This window comes from Tursiops truncatus, chromosome 7 (genome assembly GCF_011762595.2).
Source record: "Tursiops truncatus isolate mTurTru1 chromosome 7, mTurTru1.mat.Y, whole genome shotgun sequence".
Classification (NCBI taxonomy): Eukaryota; Metazoa; Chordata; class Mammalia; order Artiodactyla; family Delphinidae; genus Tursiops; species Tursiops truncatus.
Genome location: NC_047040.1, coordinates 34464840 through 34483047, shown reverse-complemented (window position 1 = coordinate 34483047; position 18208 = coordinate 34464840). Strand labels below are relative to the sequence as shown.

The following is an 18208-nucleotide window of genomic DNA, read 5'->3' as shown; positions in this document are numbered from 1 at the left end:
GAGCTGTGCGATTGAGGCAAATAATAAAACTCCTGAGCCTTCTTTTCTGCGTCTGTAAAATCAAATGATGCCCATCTCATGGAGTGGTTGAGGCGTTTGCAACGAAATCTATTTAAATAAAAGAGGTGCTTGATGCAGTACTTGTCACATAATCACTCAGTGAACAGTGGCTATTATTTTTATTTGGCAAGGAAAGATGTGTTCATGGGGAACTAAGAGCCCTGGCAGGTTTCTTGTTTGATTTGAACTGGTAAAAGGTAAGGGAAGTTCCAACAACCATCATCATCGTGCCTGCTTTAGCAATGTGTAGAAAGACCCCTGATGACAACTGAAAGCCTCATGGCCTAGTAAGAATGAATGTCATGTTTTCTAAGTGTGGTCAAGCATTCAGAGTAAATGTCCTCCCAAGACTTCATTCTCACCTTTTTAACTTTTACATTTAACAATGTAAAAGTTAAAAAGCTACAAAGACAACAAGAGAGAAGAGTTAATGGCAGATGAAAAATAATCAGCTGTTGGAAGAAGGAAAGCAGATAGATGACCTACTGGCTTGGTTTTAGCTTTCTCTGTTCTAAGCCCCTGTAGCACAGCAGAGAGCTAACAACCATGAGAAGCAGACTGATACTGCAGGGCCCAGGAAAGTCGGATATTGGGACCACTAGTTTTTCTAAGGATGGGAGTAAGGACTGGAGCTGAAAATAGATGCGCTCACTGGGCTCTGTACAGAGGAGTAGCCACCTCCTCTATCCCTTGCCCTTATGCCACCTGCTCACTGCCCTTCCACAAGTTCAGCAGAAAATGGGTTACCATCTGGAGAAACTGGGGAGAAATGACAGGGGCTATGGACTGGTTGATACCAGACACAGATGAGAGTAAGCACCGTATTAAAATTCAGAACCAAAAAAGTTAATAAAGTGGGCAGATCCCTAGCACTATACCCCTGTGTGGCAGACGTATCATGGTCCCCAATATTAATTTTCTGATTTTTTCTTAGAATCCCCAACTTTCAGCTGGACACGTCTGCTCAGAAAACATCTGCCAGCCTCCCTTGTAAGCAAGTGTGGCCATATGATTAAGCTACAGAGGGTGGGATGGGCTCTTTCTAGTACCCTTAGAACAGAGGTCCCCAACCCCCGGGGCCGTGGACCCCTACCGGTCCACGGCCTGTTAGCGACTGGGTCGCACGGCAGGAGGTGAGTGGTGGGTGAGCGAGCGAAGCTTCATCTGCCGCTCCCCATTGGTCCCCACCACTCCCCACTGCTCGCATTGCCGCCTGAACCAGACCCTCCCCACCTCCGCAAAAGTTGTCTTCCACGAAACCAGCTCCTGGTGCCAAAAAGGTTGGGGACCGTTGCCTGAGAGGAAGAGGCTATGTCTTTTTTCCTTCCCTATCTCCTTCCTGCTAGCTGGGAAATGGGCACAATGACTGGAGTTCAAACAGGATCCTTGGACCGTAAAGAATTGTGGAGAATTGCAGAGCAACAAAATAGGAAGAGCCTGAGTTCTTGACACAAACAGCATTCCATCCCTGGACAACCTACATCTGGACTTCTTTCAGATAATAAAGAAATAAAATTATCTTATTTAAATCATTTTTATTTTAGGTCCCCTAACACATGCAGATGAATGTAATCCTGAATGGTTATTTTAAAATATAAAGAGGGACTTTCCTGGTGGCACAGTGGTTAAGAATCTACCTGCCAATGCAGGGGACACGGGTTCAAGCCCTGATCCAGCAAAATTCCGCATGCCACGGAACAACTAAGCCTGTGCGCCACAACTACTGAGCCCGCGTGCTGCAACTACTGAAGCCCACGCACCTAGAGCCCGTGCTCTGCAATGAGAAGCCCGCACACCTCAAAGAAGACTAGCCCCCATTTGCTGCAACTAGAGAAAGCCCACGCACAGCAACGAAGACCCAATGCAGCCAAAAAATTTTTAAATATATATATATATATATATATATATATATATATATAAACATAATAGACTTGAGGAGAAAATCCAAATAGATCAATCATCTCAGGAAAAGAAATCAAGTGGTAGTGTGTGAGAGATGATGAAGCTATCATCTCACAGCTCCGGACCCTTTCTTCCTATGTGATGCTGGGGCTGGGACTCTGCCGACTACCTTTCTTTTATGTCATCTGGTTCCCAGTTAGGCTCTGCCTATAGGGGGTTCTAGAGGGAGACTGGAATGATGAAGAACTTGCTCCTTCCTGTTTGCTTCCTGTTTGCTTCCTGTTCGTGTCAGTGTCACCGCAGCAATGGCCCTCACCCTGGCAGTGGCACTTGGGTCCATTTTGCAGTAATCCCATACTACCAGAATCAGTCTTATTATGGTCACTCGCAAAGATACCAGCACCAGCCAGTTGGCATTTTCCTCTCAAAGGTCTGCCCCCAGCTCTGTGAAGTTCATTCTCTGAGTTCAAGGCTCTAGTACCAGCCAGGTAAGGGCACCTCCCCAAGCTAAATCCCAGCTCTTTGGGCTCTCTTCTAAACCTTTAAATTATTTTAATAATCCAAACATCTTTCCTTTTTACCCCCAGCCATAGAGATGATTTCTACTTCCTGTAATTACTACCTCTGTGATACATTAGTATTCCCTCTTTGCCTTTTCAATTCTCTAGTTCTTGCTTTAAAATACTTTATATTAAATCCCTCTGTTAAAACAATTCGATTTTCTCTTGTCTCCTGGCTGGAAAGAATTGGTACCAGGAGTGGTCCTAGAAAATTCTGAAAGAAGGGTATTTGTGATCTGGTTTGTACTTGAATGCACTGCTGAGCTTTTTGTCAGTGGGAAACAGAAGTCGAGGAATCTATGGCATGGAATAGCATCCCAGTTAATCAAATCATCGATGAAGCACTTACAAATGAAGTGTTTGAGGAACCAAGTGCCTGTTGCATTTGGCGATTATTGCAATAGTGATTACTACAAGGACTGTGGCTTGGAATGGCTGCATCTGAATGCATGAGACACCACAGAGGTCTGAAGGCAATGAGATCACAGATTCAAGGTGCTAAAAAAAAGAAACCAGAATGCCAACCAAAAATTCTATATCCAGCAAATTTATCCTTCAAAAATGAAGGAAAATTTGAGACATTCCCAGAAAAACAAAAACTGAGAAAATCTGTTACTAGAAGACCTGCCCTACATGAAATACTAAAGGAGTCAGTCCTTTAGGCTGAAATGAAGACAGTGGGGACTTCCCCGGTGGTTCAGCGGCTAAGACTCTGCGCTCCCAATGCAGGGTGCCCAGATTCGATCCCTGGTCAGGGAACTGGATCCCACATCCGCAACTAAAATTCCCGCATGCCACAACTGAGATCCCGAGTGCCGGAACTAAGACCCAGTGCAGCCATATAGATAGACAGACAGATAGATAGATATTTTTTAGAAAAAGGACACTGGATAGTAACTCAAACTCACATAAAGAATGTTGGTAAATGTTACTACATAGGTAAATGTAAAAGATAGTATAAATGTATTTTTTGTTTCTAATTCTTTTTTCTCTCCTGATGTATAATGCAAGTACCATAAACCAATGATGATAAAACTGTGTTGATGAACCTCTGATGTCTAATGATGTAATTTGTATGACAGTAATAGCACAAAGAAGACTAGAGAGAGCACAGCTACATAGGAGCAAACTTTTTGCATTCTATTGAGCTGGATTCCAAAAGGTAGTCCCTGACGAGCGAGCTGCCGAGAGCAGGTACTCAAGGAAAACAAGAAGGAAGCTTCATGGGCTTTTACGACCTAGCATGACTTCTGCTATAGTCTATTATTTGAAGCAGTTACCAGTGCCAAAGAACATGTGAAGTGGGAGATACTGTGGTAGATATTTTTGGAAAAGTTCTGCCACACCTATCTTACAGAAATACTTGTGTTTGTTAAGAGGAAAAAAAAGCAAGAGGTGCAATCTCATTTGTAAAGTTTAAAAATGTATACAGGGCTTCCCTGGTGGCACAGTGGTTGAGAGTCCGCCTGCCGATGCAGGGGACACGGGTTCATGTCCCGGTCCGGGGAGATCCCACATGCCGCGGAGCGGCTGGGCCCGTGAGCCATGGCCGCTGAGCCTGTGCGTCCGGAGCCTGTGCTCCACAACGGGAGAGGCCACAACAGAGGCAGGCCCACGTACCGCAAAAAAAAAAAAGTTTGCAGTTCATATGGAAACACAGAAGACCCTGAATAGCCAAAGCAATCTTGAGAAAGAAAAACTGAGTTGGAGGAATCAGGCTCCCTGACTTCAAACTATACCACAAAGCTACAGTAATCAAGACAGTATGGTACTGGCACAAAAACAGAAATACAGGGCTTCCCTGGTGGCACAGTGGTTGAGAGTCTGCCTGCCAATGCAGGGGATGCAGGTTCGTGCCCCAGTCCGGGAAGATCGCACATGCCGCGGAGCGGCTGGGCCCATGAGCCATGGCCGCTGAGCCTGCGCGTCCGGAGCCTGTGCTCCGCAACGGGAGAGGCCACAACGGTGAGAGGCCCGCGTACCGCAAACAAACAAACAGAAATATAGATCACTGGTACAGGAGAGAATGCTCAGAGATAAACCCACGCACTAATGGTCACCTAATTTATGACAAAGGAGGCAAGAACATACAATGCAGAAAAGAAAGCCTCTTCAATAAGTGGTTCTGGGAAAACTGGACAGCTATGTGTAAAAGAATGAAATTAGAACACTCCCTAACATCATACACAAAAATAAACTCCAAATGGATTCAAGAGCTAAATGTAAGACCAGACACTATAAAACTCTTACAGGAAAACATAGGAAAAACACTCTTTGACATAAAACACAGCAAGATCTTTTTTTGACCCACCTCTTAGAGTAACAGAAATAAAAACAAAAATAAACAAATGGGACCTAATGAAACTTAAAAGCTTTTTGCACAGCAAAGGAAACCATAAATAAGACAAAAAGACAACCCTCAGAATGGAAGAAAATATTTGCAAATGAAACAACAGACAAAGGGTTAATCTCCAAAATATACAAACAGCTCATGGAGCTCAGTATCAAAAAGCCAAACAATCCAGTTCAAAAATGGGTGGAAGACCTAAATAGACATTTCACCAAGGAAGACATATAGATGGCCAAGAGGCACATGAAAAGATGCTCAACATCACCAATTATTAGATAAATGTAAATCAAAACTACAGTGAGGTATCACCTCACGCCGGCCAGAATGGCCATCATCAAAAAATCTACAAACAATAAATGCTGGAAAGGGTGTGGTGAAAAGCGAACCCTCCTGCACTGTTGGTGGGAATGTAAATTGATACAACCATGATAGAAAACAGTATTGAGGTTCCTTTAAAAACTACAAATAGAACTAGCATATGACCCAGCCATCCCACTACTGGGCATATACCCTGAGAAAACCATAATTCAAAAAGAGTCATGTACCACAATGTTCATTGCAGCTCTATTTACAATAGCCAGGACATGGAAGCAACCTAAGTGTCCATCGACAGATGAATGGATAAAGAAGATGTGGCACATATATACAATGGGATATTACTCAGCCATAAAAAGAAACGAAATTGAGTTATTTGTAGTGAGGTGGATGGACCTAGAGTCTGTCATACAGAGTGAAGTAAGTCAGAAAGAGAAAAACAAATACCGTATGCTAACACATATATATGGAACCTAAAAAAAAAAATGGTACTGATGAACCTAGTTGCAGGGCAGGAATAAAGATGTAGACATAGAGAATGGACTTGAGGACACGGGGCAGGAGGGGGAAGCTGGGGCAAAGTGAGAGTAGCATCGACATATATACACTACCGAATGTAAAATAGCTAGTGGTAAGCAGCAGCATAGCACAGGGAGATCATCTCAGTGCTTTGCTATGACCTAGAGGGGTGGGATAGGGAGGATGGGAGGGAGGCTCAAGACGGAGGGGATGTGGGGACATATGTATGCATATGGCTGATTCACTTTGGTGTACAACTTCACAGTACTGTAAGCAATTATACTCCAATAAAGATCTATTAAAAAAAAAGTGCAGGGCTTCCCTGGTGGCACAGTGGTTGAGAGTCCGCCTGCCGATGCAGGGGACACGGGTTTGTGCCCCGGTCCGGGAAGATCCCACATGCCGCGGAGCAGCTGGGCCCGTGAGCCATGGGCCGCTGAGCCTGCGCGTCCGGTGCCTGTGCTCCGCAACGGGAGAGGCCACAACAGTGAGAGGCCCACGTACCGCAAAAAAAAAAAAGTGCAGCTAAGACATCAATTTAGGGGTAACAATCTGAGATTGGGGCACTATCCTTCAAGATGTGTTATATACTTTGAACCAATGACCATCATGTGCTATTGTTTCCCCACTGGATAGAATGCATGACTCGGGGCCAGCAACCCAGTTGGGAACACTCCTGAACTGGAGGTTTTGTTCCAAGGACAGGAGGAAACTTCTGCAAGGGGACACCCAGTGAGTTCCACTAAACCTAAGGCTTTGACTGCTGCCTGATTATCTGGGCCTTCTTATGTTGGCTGACCATAAGCCAAGTAAAGGTGTTAGTATATCACAGGGAAATGGGCCTGATTATTATGAAAGATAGGGTTGCTGCCACAGGGGCAAGGCAGAATGTCTGGAACTTTAAGGACTTACTCTTGGTATGTCTATGACTTGATAATTCCAAGTGGGCAACTGTAGCAACCACGGCCTTACAAAGGCAAGGTAAGCAGAGACTGAGTGGCCTCAAAAGGGATGAAAGTCTGGGCATCCCATCGATGAGAAGCAAGCATTCTCAACTAGCAGAGTGTGAATCTACAATGTGTGGCAGACGAGAGGGTGATAAATATTAACACTGGCCTCAGGACCAATTATAGCAGTGCAGGCTTTATAGCTTATTCTAATCAACCTCCACTTACAAGTGTTTGGGTGTTTTTTTGTTTGTTTGTGTGTGTGTGTGTTTAAATTATGACCAGCCACCACCTGGAGGATGCAGTGTCAGGACAGAGTAAACTTAATGTAGGGCCTGAGGTGGGGCAATGGTTAAGAATCTGCCTGCCAATGCAGGGGACACGGGTCAAGCTCTGGTCCGGGAAGATCCCACATGTCACAGAGCAACTAAGCCCATGCACCTAGAGCCCGTGCTCCGCAACAAGAGAAGCCACCGCAGTTAAAAGCCCCTGCACTGCAACGAAGAGTAGCCCCTGCTCGCCACAACCAGAGAAAGCCCACAAGCAGCAATTAAGACCCAACGCAGCCAAAATAAATATTTATAAAAAAAAAAGCACAAAATTTAATCTAGAGGCTTAAATCCTTTACAAAAATTAACTCAAGATGGATCATAGACTTAAATATAACACACAAACCTATAAAACTTCAAAATAACATGGGAGAAAACCTAGATGATCTTGGGTACCAATGACTTTTTAGAAACCTACCACCAAAAGCGCAACCTACGAAAGAATGACCAACCAGACTTCTTACAGATCAACTTCTCTGTGAAATACGATGCCAAGAGAACAAGACAAGCTAGACTGGGGGGAAATCACAATTTCTCACATAACTAAAAATACTCTATTTGATCTAGCAATCGCAGTTCTTGGTATCAATCCAAAGGAATTGGAAACTTAAGTCCACAAAAAAATCCCTGCACACAGATGTTAAAGGCAACTTTTTCTTAACAGTTAAAAACAAACATGTCCTTCAATAGGTGAATAAACTGGTATACCGAAACAATGGACTATTACTCAGCACTTAAAAAAAAAAAGGAATTACAAGCAGATAATGAAGACTAACTACTGGAAAAAGAAAACATGAAGATGAAGAGCTAATATCTGAACAAATGGAGATGGTCTATGAAAATGTTTGAATGTTATTTGTCTAAAAACTCCAGAGACTTCCCCTGGTGGTCCAGTGGTTAAGAAGCTGCCTTCCAATGCTGGGGACTTGGGTCCTCGGGGAACTAAGATCCCACATGCCGTGGGGCAACTAAACCCATGCGTGCACTAGAGCCTGCGTGCCACAACTGAGCCCACAGCACAACTAGAGAGAAGCCCATGTGCCACAACGGAGACCATGTGCAGCAACGCAAGAGCCTGCATGCCACAATGAAGACCAGACATGGCCAAATAAATTTTAAAAAATAAGATAAAAAGTCCACATAATCTTAGACAACAGATGTTTATTATTTGCAACCAGAATGCTTTAGTTCTTGATGGCCCTCTCTGGTACACATCTATTTTGTAATAGGTACAAACCACCTTGGAAAATATATGCTCATACAGGTTCTTTTTGTAAAAGGTATTTATGATAGACAATTGTGAACTGCACAGAGACTAAAATGGAATGTTCCAGAAAGAACTAGGATAAAACAGCATTAGGTAGTAATGCTGCTAAGTCTTTATTAGTGTTACCATGTAAATGAGTGAAAGTTTCCATTTTATGTGGTTTTAGGATACTTAAATTCAGATTTTTTATTTTTTTAATTTGATTACGTACGTTTGTAATTTACATTACATTATTAACGAGGATATGCCATGTATAATTTTAAAAATCGCAGTAAAAGTATATCCGTACCACACAACTCTACTGTTGCAATGCTTCCTACAAAGAGGGCTCTTCTACTGGGTTCCTGACCAGGTGTTTGCATGTGGGGAGCACTACCCAAAGTTTAGATCTTGCAGTGTCTTTCAGAATTTAAAAAATTAACTGGGGACTTCCCTGGTGGTCCAGTGGGTAAGATTCCATGCTCCCAACGCAGGGAGGCCCGTGTTCCATCCCTGGCCAGGGAACTATATCCCGCATACATGCAGCAACTAAGAAGCCTACATGCAGCAACTAAGACATTTGCATGCCACAACTAAGAACTGATGCAGCCAAAATAAAACATAATAAATTAAAAAAAATAAATTGTAAGCTAAAAAGAAATGAGCTATTAAGCTACGGAAACACAGAGGAACCTTCAATGCACATTACTCAAAAAGTGAAAGCCAATCTGAAAAGACTACATACTATACGACGCCAACTATGACAGTCTAGGAAAGGCAAAACTAAGGACAGTAAAAATATCAGTGGTTGCCAGAGGTTGGAGGTGAGAAGGATGAATAGAGCAGAGTTTTAGAGCAGTGAAAACACTCTGTATCCTATAATCCTAAATACATGAGGGATGTGGATAATGCGGGAGGCTATACCTGTGTGGAGCAAGTATACTGGAAATCTCTGCACCTTCCTCTCAATTTTGCTGTGAATCTATAACTACTCTAAAAAAGTCTTTAAAAAAAAAAAAAGCCAACTGTGTAGAATCCTAAATTCCCCACTAACTTAAGCCATTTGTGGAATCCCACTGAGGGTGACAAGAAAGCAGCAATATTAAATTTGGGAATAAAGGGAGCAAACAATTCTCTTGGCTCATCTCTAGTTCTTTGTATTCTATAACCTGGTTTCATTGCATTTGGTTTAGAGAAGGAAGGCATAACTCCCAATGCTGGCAACCCCTAAAATGCAAACAAAGCTAAACATTTCCAAAGACTTAAGGAAAACTCCAGGAAGAGATACACATCCATTCTTACAATAACAGGTAGAACAAAAATGGTGCTAAAAACAAACTATACAGATTCATATAAATTTTGTAAGTACAAAAATTTATTCTGGATAAATCATTTTGTAATTACTGAAAGGTGTTCATTACTTTACTTAGCTAATATTTACTTAAATCGAGTTACCCAAACAAAATAAACATGGCAATACAAAAATGTAAATTTACAAAAGCTGTACAAAATAACTTAAATTTAAAAATTAGACTGATACAGTCCATATGATCTCTTAAGGGAGCTATACAATTATAGATTTATATACTTTTTTTAAGGGGGTAAAAGAAAGGATGCTTTAAGGCTTCTTTAAGAGTAATCCTTTTAGCTGGATCATACTCCAACATTTTCTGAATGAGGTCAAAGAGAAGCTCATGTTCAGCATCTTGAGAAAGCATAAATTCCTGAAAGGAAAATAAATACAATCAACAGCCTTTTCTACTACCACTTATTATAATTTTATTTCCCCACCAAAAAAATAGGGAAAACTCAAGGTTTTGATCACTTAAGCAATGACCCAAGCTTACCTTCAGAGGTTTACAGCGCCTTGAAACATATCTGCCAGCAGAACTATGTTCATCCCAGTCTAATCGATCATGATGGAAATATTTACGTTTCCTAAGAGTAAGTCCATATCCATTCATGTTTATAATGTTGACAATGAAAACTTAAAACATCTAGCAAAGGTGATCGACGGCACTTACTCTTAAACATACCTGGTTTTCTGTATCATATGTTTTGGCAAAGGTCCAAGAATCCTTTCCATCATTGCCAAATGTTCCTTACTATCGTGTGTCTAAAATAGTAACAAAAAGTTATTAACTACCTCTATTTGCACATTGTGCTTTGTTCTTATTTAACACAGCTGCTAAATTTTTAGTCCGTAGGTTACAGGTCACAAAGGAAGGTGATCTCTAAAACAGGCATACTTTTAGCAAGTTACAGCTTAGAAGTAAAAATAATTAAGGCCTACAGAAGTTCACCAACAATTTCCCTAAACAAACAAAGATAACTATTTGTAATATACTTAGAAATGTTTCCAATAAAATGATAAATTATAAAGAAAATACAAATGCCCAACAGCATCAGAATTACACGTGGTTTTATTTCTTTACCTTTACCTACAATTAATAGTCTATAATGAGAGAGAGAAAAAGCGCTACCTAAATGTGTATACTTTGTGTTAAATTCATATAAACAGGCAATTTATTTTTGCAAAGTCATTGAAACAGATCATTGTCACTTACTGGAAATACTGTAAACCCAAGGTAATATTCAATAAGAATACATCCTATACTCCAGACATCACATGGCTGGGACCATCCTAGGGCTGCAAAGTAAAGCAAATTGTTAATGAAAAACTCCTCAATATTTCTTATCAACATTTTAAAAAACAAGGATATAATCTGATGTTTGAGCTGGAAAGATCCGAATGGAATCACTTAATCCAAGCTTAAACATAATACGATAGCATAGCATGTAAGAATTAGTTAGGGCTCTGGAGACATCTAGTTTCAAGCCCCAAATCTGGCTTACTCTTTTGGGACTGATTTGGGGAAAATTTTTTTTCCTAAACCTCCATTTACTAACTTGTAAAATGGGAGCAAGCTACACCATGCAAAGACTAGACATGACATGTATGAAGTATAACAGGCATTGTATGATTATGTTTTAAAATCCCATCACGGGATTTCCCTGGCGGTCCAGTGGTTAAGACTCCATCTTCCACTGCAGGGGGCGCACGTTGGCCGCACAGCCAAAAAATAAATAAAAATAACATCCCATCACATATTACAAATGTGCAAACTGAATTCTAGAAAGATTAAGCAACTTCTCAAAGTCCCAGAGCTGACTACTTGGAATAACAAAGAGCTTAAAACCCTTAATGTGTTTTACTATACTAATCCCTAAAAGGGAAAAAGGTAGTCCTACAAACACCTAGAACTGTAAATAAATTTTAGTTAGCTTCAATAAAGACATACACAGGTCTCAAAGCACAATTAAGAAATTCTTACCTAAAATAACTTCAGGTGCCCTATAGTGTCTTGTAGATACCAATGTACTGTGATGTTCATCATCATATGTTGCACTTCCAAAGTCTACAACTTTAACATCTGGATTTATTAAAGTACGTTCATCACGTTTCTGAAAATCATAAATGATTAAGGAGGCATTACATTAAGGTGTAAAATATTCACTTAAAACTATGAAGATAAAACATCAAAGACTTACCATTTTGGGATTATATGCCTCTGTGTAGTCAGACTGTACAAATAAGATGTTTTCAGGCTTTAAGTCTGTGTGAGTCAACTTATTACTGTGCAGAACTGAGAATGAAACAGAAAAAGTTCCTGTATTCTAAAAATTGAAAACCAAAACCCTAACCAAACCCCAAAGCCCTGTAACAAAAATCCTCTCTGAATGCCTTTTCATGTCCAAATAAGTGGTCAACATTCAATAGCCTACTACAAAACCACCAGGGACTAAAACCTATTACCCCTCTAAAAAGTTACTTCACTGACAGCTAACTGCTTAGAAGTATCTTTCTCTTATGAAGCTGAGATTTGCCATTCCTTAATTTTAACCCAATGGTTCTAGATTATCATTTTTAGAAATTAGAAAAGTTAAATCAGTCTTATACAATTTATTATTATATGCTGGACAATATTCTCTTTACTGAATGAAATGCAGTAAACTGACCAACCGCTTGTAATCAACCACATCTTTCTCCTACCTACTCTTAAACAATGCTTTTTTAAAAAATATAATTTATTTATTTATCTATTTATTTATTTTTGGCTGTGTTGGGTCTTCATTGTGGTGCGCGGGCTCCTCATTGTGGTGGCTTCTCATTGAGGAGCGCAGGCTTCAGTAGTTGCGGCTCGTGGGCTCAGTAGTTGTGGCGCACGGGCTTAGTTGCTCTGCGGCATGTGGGATCCTCCCGGACCAAGGCTCGAACCCGTGTCCCCTGCGTTGGCAGGCGGATTCTTACCCACTGCACCACCAGGGAAGCCCTCTCCTACCTACTCTTAATTAAGTCAGGCCTCCAAATCATATATGTTAGATTGTACTTTTTTCTTTTCAAAGATTCAAATTGGTCTGGCATTAAAACCAGTCTCCATAAACTCAAATTTCTGGAATATATGCCAAACACTTACAATTCACAGACTTGCATATCTGATATGCCATCTTCCTGATATGATCCAGTCGAAAGGGCAGAAAACCATTTTCCTTAATGAAGTCATAAGTACTAAGTCCTAGTAGTTCAAACACAATGCAGACATGACCATGATGTTCAAACCACTCCAACATCTCAACACAGCGGCTATAAACATATGAGAAAAAAACTGAGTACAGCCTCTTACAATTCAAATCTACCCGAGGCCATTTTTCTAAGTTCTATTTTGATACTTACAATGTTCTGCTGGGGTCTGTTGTATTTAAGTGTTCCAGAACTTGTATTTCTGAGCGAGCAGCTTCACAATATCTATCCACATTTTTAACTATTTTTACTGCTACATGTCTACCTCCCCTGTTAATGAAAAGTTAACATTAAAAAAATGATAAAGATGATGTCCAATTCCATTTTTCCATCACTCTTCAAACTGTACTACTTCTATTCTGACCCATTGTATTTGTTTTTTTGAATTTACGGTCTAGCATTCAGTTTTGTCTAATTATATGTAAGTACTCTAACTTCAACTCAGTGTAAGCAACTAGAATGACCTTTGGGCATATGGTAGGGTCGGTAACACATGCTGAATGACAGATTTTTTTCATCAGACCACTTGAATTTTTTTGTTTTGGTCCTTTAACTACATACCAATAGCTCTAATTTAACAATACTGGGACATTATCACCTCAATTTACATTCCAACTAAGAAGTAAAACAAATGTACATAGAGCAGTTTCTTCCTATAATACCAGTCACTGGCTAGTAACTCCAATCTTCTTTTGGTCCAGGTTACCGAAAAAGTTGGGATATAGTGAGGATGAAGAGTTCTAGTTCTCAAAACCTTACCAACCAATAGTAGGAAGCCTCCTCTAATAATTCATTTAGAAAAGCTTTGCCATTCCAAAGGGAAAAAAATTCAAACAGGAAACAGAGTAAAGAAAATTTCTTACACTATGTTAAGAAATTTCAATCAGTTGTTTGAAGGGCATAGATAATTAAACTTATGACACCAATCTAGGAGAGTTCTCAGCTCTAGCTGTGTCACCCCTTATCAATTAGGTTACTTTCTAAAAATACAGGTTCCTAGGTAAACTACCCTGAAGACTGGTTCAATGTCTGGGGTAAGCAAAGCTCCACAGACTCCTAATATAAAACCAAGGCTAAAATCTACCGATCCAGGAAAAAAAAAACAACAATGGCCACAACTGTGCCCAGTGGGACAACAAAAGAATACTTTCTGAAACAATAAAATCTATTCTCAGCTTGTAATTAGAGACTTACACATACTATTAATAGCTACTGCTTAAGAACACAAAAGGCTAGTAACTTTATTGGAGTTTCCTATACACAAGTCAAAAATCCAAGCTAAAAGGGTATAATGATGTGTCTAATTCATGGTCAGACTTTATCTTAAAGCTGAATAAATTTTCTATACTGTTCACCTTCCCAAGTGCAATCCCAGGCCAGGAGACTTACGCTTTATGATCAATGCACTCCATGACTTTCCCAAAAGCTCCTTCACCTAAAGTATCTACAATTTCATCTAAAAGAGAGAAATAAAACTCAGTTATACCAAGAAGTGGAAACAGTTTACTTACAATAAAGGCTATCAAATGCAGATTATTCTAGTTGATGCTACAAATTTCCTTAGTCACTAGATATTTTATTGGTCAACACTGCCAAAAAACATATATAATTATTTTTAGGTCTAATTTCATTCTTAAACTAATTTCATTAACTTGATTTACTGTTTTGGAAGTTCTGCATAACAAACATTAAATTTCTAAAGAAAGTAAAAACACAACCCCCCCCACCAAAAGAAATGGAAAAAAACAAAACAAAAACAGAGAAAGAAAAAAAGATTTCCAAATCCCTGAAATCTTAATCTATATATAGATTATGTTATCTGAAAAGTTAATAAGTGTTGAAAAATATTCTATACATCTTGCACTTAGTACGTCTCCACTCTGACAGATCAGGTGACCCTCCTCATCATCCTCTACACTCCTGGTTCTTTTCCTTCGGTGACTCTTCTGGAAACGTCAAGTGGGCGGCACCAAGATCATCCAGCCAATCAATATACCCGAGTGAATTCAGGGCAGAATACGAAATTCATTCAGCGGGGAGATATTCAGGCATTCAGATACACGCCAGGCCACAAACGGTTGGCAGGAGCAATTTCAAATTCAGTCCCCAGAAATTCACAGGGCACATAGTTTATGTTAACAGGAGAAAAACATGGCAAGGAACAGATTTTCAGATAAGATACTCAAAGTGGCAAGGCAACAAAACATAATACAATTGTTTTTTTTTTTAAAAAATGCTTAGTTGTAGCACTCACTGAAACATAATTTTAAGTTTCTAGTGTCCTAATTTAATGTTGCAAAATTGCAGAATATTTACTTGTCAAAAGTAGACTGTGGCCAAATTATAATTTCCCAGCTAAACTAAGAAAATAACAAAACAGCAAATAAAATTAAAAATCCTAATTTTGGGGAGAAAAAAAATTGGCATACAAGAATAACACTATGGTATTTAAAATGTCATCTGAGCTTGATCTCCAAATTAACCCATAACCCATAACATTCAAATCTGTTTAAGTGGTTTCCTTAGTGAAAAAAGGATTAGAGAATATGCTTTGCCAGAACAAAGAGGCATGCACGGCATAATCCTCAGTCGTACAAATATAAAAATTCTACTTCTATTTGTAGTAAGACTTTAACAAATCACATTTATTGAAGTACTATAAGAAAACTTTCAGAATATCTTGTAATCCCTGCTATAAACTAACCTAAATTACCTCCTGTCACTGGAATGACAATTAGTTGCCAACTACTAATAAAATCTATTACTATATTAACTATACAGATATGGTATTTGAAGAATTTCCTATCCAATGCACAAACACAAAAACTCCTGCAAGTTAAAATCGAGACGACTTTATCTTAAACAGAACTTCCTCAAATGATCAAACACAATTTCAAGTTTTCCTGTTCCACAAGGGAAATAAAATTTCCAAAATATTTTAAAACAGCTCATACCCCATGTGAACGATGATATGAAGTGCTGTGGTGAATCCTGTGTTTGCTTTTATAACTACTTCTTCCACTTCTACCAGAGGACTTGCTACTATGGTTCTGATATCTGCTTTCATGATCTCTATGACGATGTCCAGGTTCACATCCTTGACTGTAGTCATTTCTGTATTCATCAATGTAGCGTCGACTATGATAATCCTTCCCATTTATGGATCTGCTTTCCAGATAATAGCTAGAAAAAGTGAAAATGCATTTTCAATGCTCTATGTTAATCCCAAATATCCTCAAATTCTCAGTAAATCTCTTAAAACAGTACTCTTAATAAGATTTTACGCTTTTCTTACCAAAAAGCAAAAAAAAAAAAAAAAAAACCTCCCAATTTTACAACCATTACAAGTTGTCACTGGAAACAGAAATGGTAATCAGTTATCGTAAGTCGCCTCTAGTTTTAATCATGAAAATGTATTTTTCCGCCGGTTTTACTGAAATACAACTGATACGTAACACTGTAATGAAAATATTTTTATACTGAGACACTATAAATATCCTCATTACCTATCAGATGTTTTAGAGTAATTGAATCTGCAGCGCTTGTTCTCCCGTGCACTGCTATGTGATCTCCTCCTCCTTTTATGACTGCCGCTGCTGCTCCTCCATTTTCCATAATCCCAATCTTTTTCATCCCAATCAGGACAATAAGTTCTCTTTGAGTGTCTCATCTACATAAAAGACAAGTTTTTCCCAGTTAAATATTACCCCACATGTCAACACTGTTGCAAATTCACTCTAGTTGTGACGTTTTATTGTTTTTAAATCAGTTCAAAAATCATTATCACCCAACCTGAAATCACTGATAAACCCAATGATTTTTTTTCTGCTGCCTCAAAATCCAGAGTCTGAACTTTATTCATAGATATTCTGCATTACTCATGTCACGCTCAGATTTACTAGAAGAGGGTTGGAAAAAGAGAGAGGAGGAAATCCCAATTTCTGAACGTTGGGAAAAATCCTCTCCTGCCAGAATCACAAATTCCTAACAACTTGAAAAAGACGTTATACACAAACTTTTCACCAACTATCGTTCATATCGGTACTGACTGCCCGGGCCTCACCTCGTCTCTAAAGGCAAGTCGAAATCAAGAAGCTCCAATTGTTCTGGGCAGGGAGGTCTGCAAAAAGTACCTTGGCTAAACGGCCCCACTGCCCGACTTCTCTCACGCGCTTCTTCAAATACGCCATATTATTTTTCTTTCCTCGAGATCCTAAACCTGACTTTTGTTTACACCACTGAAGGCAAAGGCACGCGCCATTTTCCCCGGAATCCTTTAAGACTCAACTGGACATTAAGTGACGCCGCCTTACACCAGGTCAACGTGTTCTTTCTTTTCATTTGTTAAGAACACTTCCTCAGAGGAGCGAGACTTAGGAACATTCCAGAACCCGAGTCAACGCCACCCCCCGCGGGCTGCCTTGCCGTCTCCGCCCCGCCGCCATTTTACAGCCCGGCCGAGGCCTCCGCCGCCGCAGACAACATGGCGCCCGTGAGCTCCGGGGCTCGGCCCTTCCCCCCTCCCTTTGGGGAAGGCAAACGTTCGAGAACCTTCCCCCGCCTGGCAAACCCTACCGCTACCTTCCACCAGTGACTGACTGGAGCGTTGCGGTTCAAACAGAAATTCGCAGCGACGGGCTTGGCAAAGCATGGAAGACCTTTGTGCAGCCGGGAGGGTAGGGAAAAGGGGGTCACCGTGCCGGAGACTGCGGGCGCCCAACAAGCTTGGAGAGGAGCGTCACAAGCGCTCTCGAGGCACAAAAAGAGGCCCTGACACCTGGCCTGCTTCCTCCCGCGTCTTACCGTCCTGGAAAAGAGTCCAAGCCTAAGGAGACAATGCTTGCGACGCGACCACGGAGAAAACGCAGCTGGCTGCTGCGAGCTCCGGCAGCAAAATGGAGCTGACAGTCGCCGCGTCAGGACTCTCCTGGAAAACACGATGACGCTGCAAGCGGGCCTCCGCCTCCGGGCGGGGCGCGCAGGCGGGGAGGGCGGAGCGGACTCCGGCTCCGACTTGTGCGCAGGTTCTGGGTCGGGCGCTCAGCGCCCAAGGGTGGAGAGAGGGAAGCTGTTGCTGGCCGCCATGTTGGCCCCGCTCTCCGTTCCGGCTCTGAGAAAACATTGTAAGAGTTGAAGAGAAGAGACTCGCTCATGGTCACTAAAAATTGTGTTTGTGCAGATCTCTTAGAGAACGGACTTGAGGTTATGGGGAGGGGGAAGGGTGAGCTGTGACAGGGCGAGAGAGAGTCATGGGCATATACACACTAACAAACGCAGTAAGGTAGATAGCTAGTAGGAAGCAGCCGCATGGCACAGGGATATTGGCTCGGTGCTTTGTGACAGCCTGGAGGGGTGGGATGGGGAGGGTGGGAGGGAGGGAGACGCAACAGGGAAGACA

General features: G+C 40.9%; 1 protein-coding gene across 2 annotated transcripts; it reads right to left on the bottom strand.

The window, feature by feature from the left end:
* Positions 1-9581: 9581 nt before the first annotated feature.
* On the bottom strand, positions 9582-17763 carry CLK1 (CDC like kinase 1). Of its 2 annotated transcripts, XM_004314066.4 has the most exons (13): positions 17614-17763; positions 16317-16480; positions 15765-15993; positions 14666-14756; positions 14200-14266; positions 12964-13080; positions 12707-12873; positions 11781-11875; positions 11564-11693; positions 10796-10878; positions 10265-10344; positions 10076-10166; positions 9582-9952 (listed from the first exon to the last, which is right to left on the bottom strand). In XM_004314066.4, exons 2-13 carry the CDS (start codon positions 16478-16480, stop codon positions 9809-9811), a joined length of 1458 nt encoding a protein of 485 aa, XP_004314114.1. In that variant the 5' UTR covers positions 17614-17763; the 3' UTR covers positions 9582-9808. The 2 variants fall into 2 exon arrangements, with proteins under 2 accessions (XP_004314114.1, XP_073663516.1); XM_073807415.1 differs by lacking the exons at positions 14666-14756; positions 16317-16480; positions 17614-17763 and having other exon boundaries at positions 15765-15903.
* Between the last annotated feature and the right edge of the window lie 445 nt (positions 17764-18208).